Source organism: Anoplopoma fimbria, chromosome 9 (assembly GCF_027596085.1).
Source record: "Anoplopoma fimbria isolate UVic2021 breed Golden Eagle Sablefish chromosome 9, Afim_UVic_2022, whole genome shotgun sequence".
Classification (NCBI taxonomy): domain Eukaryota; kingdom Metazoa; phylum Chordata; class Actinopteri; order Perciformes; family Anoplopomatidae; genus Anoplopoma; species Anoplopoma fimbria.
In genome coordinates, this window is record NC_072457.1 from 27,410,509 (window position 1) to 27,420,892 (window position 10,384).

At 40.3% G+C, this 10,384-nt stretch overlaps 1 protein-coding gene across 1 annotated transcript; it reads left to right on the plus strand.

Moving 5' to 3' along the window:
* Window positions 1-4,673: 4,673 nt before the first annotated feature.
* On the plus strand, window positions 4,674-6,939 carry LOC129095772 (keratin, type I cytoskeletal 13-like). Its single transcript, XM_054604329.1, has 7 exons — window positions 4,674-5,222; window positions 5,496-5,578; window positions 5,701-5,857; window positions 5,990-6,151; window positions 6,276-6,401; window positions 6,510-6,727; window positions 6,843-6,939. The coding sequence occupies exons 1-7, from the start codon at window positions 4,674-4,676 to the stop codon at window positions 6,937-6,939; spliced, it is 1,392 nt and encodes a 463-aa protein (XP_054460304.1).
* The last annotated feature ends 3,445 nt before the right edge of the window (window positions 6,940-10,384 follow it).

Genomic DNA, 10,384 nt, shown 5'->3' on the forward strand with positions numbered 1-10,384 from the left:
GGCTGTAGCAGTGTCAGCCATATTATGTCCTGGATGCAAAAGAATAGAGAAATTCAGGCTGTGAATACAAAGTTAGCGATACCCATCCTGAGGGCAAAGTGTATTGATGCCCTCCCATCCTCTTTAGGACTTAAGCCTCAGAGGCTACACAACGTAGAGCAGTACAGTACCAGTCGTATAGCTCTACTGCAGGCAGGATGCATGCTCCATAAAAATATATATTTTTAAGAAGAACAACATACCTACAATGTAGAAATGTATAACCATAATACCTCACAACAATAGAGTGCTGGGTTTTAATCTGCGGTACACTTTAGACAACAGGCCGCAATGTACAGTGTGATACTCTGGAGTTATGGTGTAATCTTTTGTACCAACAGTGTTTCACTTCAGCACATACCAGTACATATGTAGGTACTGAGGAACAAGATGTGAATGAAATAATCATAATTTGGGATTTTTTAAAGACAGTATACTGCAGTTAGGCCTATTTTAACTATGACCTCATGAGCAAAAATATAGAGAAGATTATTTAACTAATACTGGGTACTTATTTTATTTGGCCGCTATTACAGGCTACAGTATGGCCATAAAACTGAGAAAACCTGGACGTTTCAGGCAAGTTGTAGTAATGACTTACGCATCACTTAATAAATCTGAAGTGATTTCATTTCAAAATGATTTTAATTACATGTAAGTTGGCATATGCTGTGGAATATTGGCGTTGTTTAGCTTTTAAAATTTTGTAGTCATGTATCAGCATTTACAATCTGTTTTTGTGAAGTTTCTTTCGGCGCATTTGCGTGCTGTTTTAATCCATAAAAATAGTCTGTTGCTGCCATCATAGTAAAAGGATACTGTTGGTTGATTAACATCAATATAATGAAGTACATACAGTACCAGTCAAAAGTTAGGCGCGGCCATTATTATGATATATAACAGACTGTTCTCCGTCATTAGAGGTAGGTGTGTGCGTTTCACAGAAAGAAACTGTATTACTCACAATAACTGTTATTAAGTAAAAAACAAGCAGAGGCAGCAACAGTGCTTTTCTCCTCATGCTTTTTTTTTTTCTCGCTCGGCAGATGATGTGATGACCAACTTTTCTGGCAACAGAAATAGAAATCAGAAACGAGGGAGCGTTTGAAACATTGTTCTTTTTCATTTATTTCTCATGTTTTACTCTGTTATTCTGTGTGGCTGTGTAGCAACAAGACTGTAAGGCCTTGTGCAACAGCACAAAGTATATAATCCTGCGGGTTTAATATTTTTCTTCTTATTCTCCTTCTTCCGTACCAAAGTTTGCCGCGTAACTCGCGCCGCAGTGTTGCAAGCACATGCGTCAAAATCAAAATGTGCGGCCTGGTTGGGAATTGTGTGCTATGACTGCTCTCCGAGATTTGGCCAGCGGTTTCCACGGGAACCGGGAAAAACGGCGAGAAATTTCCCCATAGAGATGAATGAGTTTTGGGCGTGGAGAGAGCTTAAAAACACTCAACTTTGGGCCCAGACTGACTCGTCATACTTTAACGTGAAAAAATGATTCAAGATTTAAAACGTGAACAAAACTCTGGACTATATTGGGCAAAATGGGCATTTTGATAGCTAGCACAGATTTCATGACATCAGAGTTTAAGTTTCAGGAAAATGTATGCCTTTTTCAGATTTTAAAATGGGTGTGTAGCATGTGATGTCATCGCTAGAGTGAGAGGAGTTTCAAAATCTTGTGAAAAAACATTTTTCAAGTGATCTCGTGGTCACATTTCAAACACCACAAACATGACAATATATCAACGCGATGGGCAGAGTCTTTTCTCTATTGATAATATTATTTTGAAATGTACCTTAAATTAACCCCAAACTAACCCTCATGGTCACATTTTAAACACGTACAACACACACACACACACACACACACACACACACACACACACACACACACACACACACACACACACACACACACACACACACACACACACAAAAACATATCAACATAAAATGACATCAACGCGTTCGGCAGTCTTTTCTCTCTGTTGATAATATTATTTATGCGGTTGGACTTACTTTTTATTTCAAATGAACCCCAAACTAACCCTAAATGAAACTCATTGATACAGCTCTCTCAGAACTGTTAATAAATGCAACGTCTTCGGGCAGTAGCAGCCACACAGTCAAAATTTCTTGCGAAATTTTCTAGTTATGTTTACTGTTGTGAACAGGTTTATGAAGGAACAATAATAGATCCTACATGAAACTGCTCACAACATTGGTCTATGGAATTTCTTTAGTAACCGGGTCTTGATTTCTGGAAAGAGACATTACTGTTGACTTTTTTCAAATATATTTTGCGGCTCTTTGAGCACTACAAGCCGAGAGCCATCTTGTCCCCAATATATTAAAGAGAAAACAGACATCTCTACAGCTGATACCTCCAAAACAAGACAACTCAAACCAAAACAAACTAGACTGATATATAGCAATATATTTAGATTTTTGGGTGAACTGTTCATTCAATGATTGTCTTGATTATTATTTTCATACATGTGATTATTTTAAATTTGTGTAATTATAAATTCAGTTGTAGCACTGTGTTAATGCGAGGATGTGTTTACAAATGTGTTGCTTGATCAACTATTATCTGTTTATTTCTAGTTTCACTGCACTAAAGACAATTCCAGGATATCAAATAATTGCACCATTTAGAGACTCTGCCATTATTATTGAAAAACAACTGAAACTATGACTAACAAAAGAACCAATTCCTAAAATCAGTTTTTTAAAATGCAAAATAACACAGATACAGCGGGTAAAATAAGTATTGAACACGTCACCATTTTTCTCAGTAAATATATTTTTAAAGGTGCTATTGACATGAAATGTTCACCAGGTGTCGGTAACAACCCAAGTAATCGATACATACAAAGAAAACCAAACAAATACGTTCATAAATTAAGTTATATGTAATAAAATGGAATGACACAGGGAAAAAGTATTGAACACGCTTACTGAAATTCATTTAATACTTCGTACAAAAGCCTTTGTTGGTAATGACAGCTTCAAGACGCCTCCTGTATGGAGAAACTAGTCGCATGCATTGCTCAGGTGTGATTTTGGCCCATTCTTCCACACAAACAGTCTTCAGATCTTGAAGGTTCCGTGGGCCTCTTCTATGAACTCTGATCTTTAGTTCTTTCCATAGATTTTCTATTGGATTCAAGTCAGGTGATTGGCTGGGCCATTCTAGCAGCTTTATTTTCTTTCTCTGAAACCAATACAGAGTTCCCTTGGCTGTGTGTTTGGGATCATTGTCTTGCTGAAATGTCCACCCTCGTTTCATCTTCATCATCCTGGTAGATGGCAGCAGATTTTTATCAAGATTGTCTCGGTATATTTTTCCATTCATCCTTCCTTTAATTATATGAAGTTTGCCAGTTCCGTATGCTGAAAAACAGCCCCACATCATGATGTTCCCACCTCCAAACTTCACTGTTGGTATGGTGTTTTTGGGGTGATGTGCAGTGCCATTTGACCTCCAAACATGGTGTGTATTATGGCACCAAAGAGTTCAATTTTGGTCTCATCTGACCAGACTATATTCTCCCAGTATTTCACAGGCTTGTCTAAATGTTGTGCAGCAAACTTTAAACGAGCTTCAACATGCTTTTTCTTCAGCAATGGAGTCTTGCATGGTGAGCGTGCATACAGGCCACGGCGGTTGAGTGTATTACTTATTGTTTTCTTTGAAACAATTGTACCAGCTAATTCCAGGTCTTTCTGAAGCTCTCCACAAGTTGTCCTTGGCTCTTGGACAACTTTTCCCTGTGTCATTCCATTTTATTACCCATGACTTAATTACTGAACTTATTTGTTTTGTTTTCTTTGTGTGTATGGATTACTTGGGTTGTTACCGATACCTGGTGAAAATGTCATGTCAATAGCACCTTTCGAAATATATTTAATGAGAAAAATGGTGACGTGTTCAATACTTATTTTACCCGCTGTATAAGAGACAAATGAGGTGTGTGAGAAGAGGTGTGCTGGTGATAGGTCAAGTTAAAAAAACACAATCATACTTATCCATTTTACAATATTGATAATTACAGTGCATGTTGCCTTGTTAACATAACAGGTTTGGCCGGCAGTCTTGCTCAAGAATCATGGCAAAAAGTAAAGTCACATCACCTGAAGTTGAAAAACTGCCAGATTAGACTGAATAACTGACCTGAAGCGACAGTTGGAGTGGCTGTTTTTACGAATTACAGTTTACTTTTTAGAAATAAAAGATAAATGTTCACAAGGAAGCCATGTCTTCATGCACATTAATTTGGTGCATGGGAAAAAAGGATGAATGGAAAAATGAAGCCATTGTATAAGGCTTGCAGGTAGCTGTGAGGTTTTAATGAATTCCGTCTATTTTGTAACAAAATGGGATTAAGTTTATTCCCTCTTTCTACTTATGATTGTCACACAAAATGAAGCTGAAGGGTGTGTGTGACGGGTGGGGCAGAGCAATCATTTTAGGTCATGCTCCTCCCTTCAGCTCTGCATTTCCACTCCCACCAGAGACAGCAGCAGCAGCCTTGTGCAGCATAAAAGGGGGACAGAGGAGAAGCTGTGCATCTCAGTCCATCTCATTCTCTCCAAGGCAGACCTCCTGAGCAGACTTCAATATGTCTAGATCCACCTCGACCTTTTCCACCAGTAGTTCAGGCTTTGGTGGAGGCGGTAGTAGGGCGTCTGGTGGAGGCTCTATTAGAGCTGGTGGAGGCTCTATTAGAGCTGGTGGATGCTATTCTGGAGGCCAGGCACCACGGTCTTCTTATGCTTCAAGCATGCATGGTGGTGCAGGTGGCAGTGGAGCAAAAATCTCTGTTTCCTCAGGTAGCTTTCTTTCCTCTGGCTATGGCAGTGGACGTTGTTTCGGCAGTGGAGGTGGTTTCGGCAGTGGAGGTGGTTTCGGCAGTGGAGGTGGTTTCGGCATGGGAGGGGGTGGAGGCTATGGCGGAGGTGATGGCATGGACCATATTAATGTCAATGAGAAGGCCACCATGCAGAACCTGAACGACCGCCTGGCCTCCTACCTGGAGAAGGTGCACAGCCTTGAGAAGGCCAACTCTCAGCTGGAGCTCAAGATCCGCCAGTTCCTGGAGAGTAAGAGCTCCCCTGCTTCTCGTGACTACTCTGCTTACGAGGCCACCATTGCTGACCTGCATGGAAAGGTATGTCACATGACCTCTAATTCCTGAATGAGATACCAAAGCATGCCAGAATGTAATTTATCATGCAGTGCAACTATTGGATGATATGTTAAAAATGATGCATTGGAGGTTTAACTTACCCTTTGTGGCAAGGCACATATATGATTTTGTAGAGAGAGTTACTCTGTAACATGAGGATAGTAATGTTATGTACTGTTTAGAGCATCTCACAGAGACAGTTTAAAGTAAGAATTACACTAATCATGTCAAATGAAACCTTGCTTCATTCCACAGATCCGGGATGCCACCCGCATCAATGGAGGCATCTATCTGTCCATCGACAATGCAAAACTGGCAGCAGAAGACTTCAGAACCAAGTAAGTATCAGATGTGAGAGACAGAAAGTATCTAAAACATAGTAAATTGGAAATCACTCTGAACCAGTACATGGAAGATGTATACACTGATTGCAAATGTTCAAACTCTTGCTGCCTCACAGGTTTATGAATGAGCTAGCCATGCGTCAATCAGTAGAGGCAGACATCGCTGGTCTCAAGAGAGTGTTGGATGAGCTGACACTGGCCAGATCAGACCTGGAGATGCAAATAGAAGGACTCAGGGAGGAGCTGATCTTCCTCAGAAAGAACCACGAGGAGGTGGGTAGCAAATGCTTGACGGCAGTCATCTGAATGGGTTTGCATTTAATTTGCCGTCTCGAGTGTAGAAAAACAATTACTCAAACGACTCAGCAAACATCCACCTTTTAACAAACTCCTATTATTCAACAGGAATTACTCGCAATGAGAGGCCAGATGAGTGGACAGATCCATGTGGAGGTGGACGCAAAACAGCAGCCAGACCTGGCCAGCATTATGGCTGAGATCCGTGAGCAATATGAGGGTGTGGCCGCCAAGAACCAAAGAGAGCTTGAAGTCTGGTTCCAAACACAGGTAAGACCAAAACCCTGGTGGTGAAATGAATTGACTAAGTTACATCTCACTGACTGTTTCAACTGGTACATATGTATCATATGTAGTTATACATGACACTGATTTTCTCCAACGTCTACTCCAGTCACAGACGCTGAACCAGGAGGTGGCATCCACCACAGAATCACTCCAAACATTCAAGTCAGAAATGTCTGAGGTCCGTCGCACATTGCAGGGCCTGGAGATCGAGCTACAGTCCCAACTTAGCATGGTAAGAGACATTGATCTGGGGCAAATGTTACCTACAATTTAATGCAACCACCGTCGTTTTCAGTATATTCACTTCTTCATCCCTCTTCTCTTCACCTTCCTCCTCCAGAAAGCGGCCCATGAATGCACTTTAGCTGAGACAAAGGGACGCTATTCCATGCAGCTTCAGGGCCTCCAGATGACGGTGACGAGCCTGGAGTCACAGCTGACGCAGCTGCGTGCTGACATGGAAAGACAGGGCCAAGAATACCAAATGCTGCTTGACATCAAGACACGGCTGGAGATGGAGATTGCAGAATACAGGAGGCTGCTGGACGGAGAGGGCAGGTAATTTGTCTGCAGAGAACTATTTTGTCCTTTCATTGTCAACTAATAACTAACTCTGTAAAGTGAGGCAATCAACTGATATTTAAGGCAATAACTGTAATTCTCCCCTCCACAGTGCGAGCAGCCCTGGAAGGACCTGCGGTACCAATGTTTTGATCACAGAGAAAGTGACGATTGGCAAGAAGGTTACCTCCCACGTCTTCCGACACTAATATATTGTCACCTCCTGTCACCTGACGACCACACGCAACATGTGAATTACTCAAGTACTTCCTTCAAATACACATTTGAACGCAATAAAAAGCTGTGGTTTGCTGACTATCATTTGTCTTTGACTTATTTGTATCTCAATACCAAATAATGTCTTGAACTATACAAAATGGCTGACATTTAAGATTGTTTCGTGTGATTTTACGGAATTGAATGCACTGTGGGTTGATAATGTGCTGCTCGCTGCTTTAATTCATATCTGTTGTGGAATTCCTTTTTTTTTCAAATGAACCTCAAATGTACCTCAAATGAACCCCAAACTAACCCTAAATGAACCTCATTGATACAGCGGTCTCAGAACTGTTAATATATGCAACGTCTTCGGGCAGTAGCAGCCACACAGTCAAAATTGTGTATATAAAAAGTGTATATTTCTTAAAGGGGCTCCTATGCTTTTATTGCAGGGTACAGTTTTACAATAAAATGAATTGCCACCTAGTCGGGTGACACTTAAGATAACAGCCTGCAAACCCTGTAGTTGCATTGAATTGAATAGTTACGGTGTAATTTATATGTAACAAGGGGGAACTAAAGTAATCTAAAGATAACAATATGATACTTTTACTTGCCTCCAAAATGGAGGGACAAACTAAATTACCTGCACAGGATAGTAGATTAAACATATGCAATGAGATTCAAACCTTGTGTTTTATCTTTCTATACCTTTTATTTATTTCCTGGGATGAAAGGAGGCCGTGCACTGAGCTGAAAGAAAGTAACTTTAAAACTTTCAACATGTCGTAACACAAGCGAGTGACATCTAGTGTGTGTAAACTGTGTCCGATCAAAGCCATAGAAAATCCAGTAATGAAGATGCTGGTGAGATGAAGGTAACTTTCACCCTGTGCATGCTGGGATACGTCCCAGTCCCTCGTTTAACTGATTTAAGCTGCTTTAACCAATGTTTGGCCACCAAGGGACGGAGCTTGTGTGTATTTTATGAAATAGAAAACAAATGGTGCACATTTACTTCAATTAAAGTTTAGCACATCCAGGCTCCAGAAAAACAAATATTAAACATTTACAGTTTAGCAATTCCTACTAAAGTAGTAATTATCCTTATTTGCACTTTGAGTCCTTTCAGTTGTTCCACATATGTCCCTTTTTGCAATGTTGGTCTCACTTGAAAATGCTTTTTTATTCACAAGGGATTTTTAGTTGCAGTACTACAGTTGGTCACTGAGACAAATAGGCAGGAAGGCTTACTTGACACACCTTTATACACCTTTATATATATATATATATATATATATATAGTATAAAAAGTATTTAGTCAGCCACAATTGTTCAAGTTCTCCAAAAAAGAAAAAGTATTTAGTCAGCCACCAATTGTTCAAGTTCAAAAGAATCCAGGAAATCACATTGTAGGATTTTTAATGAATTAATTGGTAAATTCCTCGGTAAAATAAGTATTTGGTCACCTACAAACAAGCAAGATTTCTGGCTCTCACAGACCTGTAACTTCTTCTTTAAGAGGCTCCTCTGTCCTCCACTCGTTACCTGTATTAATGGCACCTGTTTGAACTTGTTATCAGTATAAAAGACACCTGTCCACAACCTCAAACAGTCACACTCCAAACTCCACTATGGCCAAGACCAAAGAGCTGTCAAAGGACACCAGAAACAAAATTGTAGACCTGCACCAGGCTGGGAAGACTGAATCTGCAATAGGTAAGCAGCTTGGTGTGAAGAAATCAACTGTGGGAGCAATTATTAGAAAATGGAAGACATACAAGACCACTGATAATCTCCCTCGATCTGGGGCTCCACGCAAGATCTCACCCCGTGGGGCCAAAATGATCACAAGAACGGTGAACAAAAATCCCAGAACCACACGGGGGACCTAGTGAATGACCTGCAGAGAGCTGGGACCAAAGTAACAAAGGCTACCATCAGTAACACACTACGCCGCCAGGGACTCAAATCCTGCAGTGCCAGACGTGTCCCCCTGCTTAAGCCAGTACATGTCCAGGCCCGTCTGAAGTTTGCTAGAGAGCATTTGGATGATCCAGAAGAGGATTGGGAGAATGTCATATGGTCAGATGAAACCAAAATAGAACTTTTTGGTAAAAACTCAACTCTTCGTGTTTGGAGGAGAAAGAATGCCGAGTTGCATCCAAAGAACACCATACCTACTGTGAAGCATGGGGGTGGAAACATCATGCTTTGGGGCTGTTTTTCTGCAAGGGGACCAGGACGACTGATCCGTGTAAAGGGAAGAATGAATGGGGCCATGTATCGTGAGATTTTGAGTGAAAACCTCCTTCCATCAGCAAGGGCATTGAAGATGAAACGTGGCTTGGTCTTTCAGCATGACAATGATCCCAAACACACCGCCCGGGCAACGAAGGAGTGGCTTCGTAAGAAGCATTTCAAGGTCCTGGAGTGGCCTAGCCAGTCTCCAGATCTCAACCCCATAGAAAATCTGTGGAGGGAGTTGAAAGTCCGTGTTGCCCAGCGACAGCCCCAAAACATCACTGCTCTAGAGGAGATCTGCATGGAGGAATGGGCCAAAATACCAGCAACAGTGTGTGAAAAGCTTGTGAAGACTTTGACCTCTGTCATTGCCAACAAAGGGTATATAACAAAGTATTGAGATGAACTTTTGTTATTGACCAAATACTTATTTTCCACCATAATTTGCAAATATATTCTTTAAAAATCAGACAATGTGATTTTCAGGATTTTTTTTTCTCATTTTGTCTCTCATAGTTTAGGTATACCTATGATGAAAATTACAGGCCTCTCATCTTTTTAAGTGGGAGAACTTGCACAATTGGTGGCTGACTAAATACTTTTTTGCCCCACTCTATATGTATATATATATATATATATATATGTATATATATATATAATATTGTACTTTCATGAGGCCATAGAACTCTAAAATTAGCACACACATAGTCCTCATACAGTAGTTAGCATGATGTGTTGGCAAACACTGTCTTTGCATCCGTCAGAAACAGAGCTTGTAGCCACTATCCTTTGGCCTTTTAGCTCAGGTGGATAGTTTTGTACTGATACTTTTCTGCTGTTTTTTTAACTTCACTTCCATTTGTTGCTGGTTACATAGCATGCATTGGGTTTATTAGAGCTTGTTTGCTATAAATACAGCTTGTAGAGAGCGGTGATATGGAACCTAAAAATAGGCAGCTAAAACATTGATTAATGCAGCTTTAAATTCAGATACAGTTGTTAATAGCCTGAGTAAAATCAAGCTATTACAACATTATCTGATTTGTACTGTAGAAAAACATGAATTATTTATCTACTAGAGACAATAATAGATAAGTGGAATTCTCGTTCATTACCAAATATAAAAAACACACGAGAACGTTACATTCAACTGCATGATCTTTATTGATTTTTGATAACTCTTCCAGTTTA

Coding starts and splice junctions, on each gene's coding strand:
- LOC129095772 (XM_054604329.1), top strand. CDS start 4,674: ATGTCTAGATCCACCTCGACCTTTTCCACCAGTAGTTCAGGCTTTGGT. Junction 5,579..5,700: donor GCAGAAGACTTCAGAACCAA/GTAAGTATCAGA, acceptor GCTGCCTCACAG/GTTTATGAATGAGCTAGCCA. Junction 6,152..6,275: donor AAGTCTGGTTCCAAACACAG/GTAAGACCAAAA, acceptor CGTCTACTCCAG/TCACAGACGCTGAACCAGGA.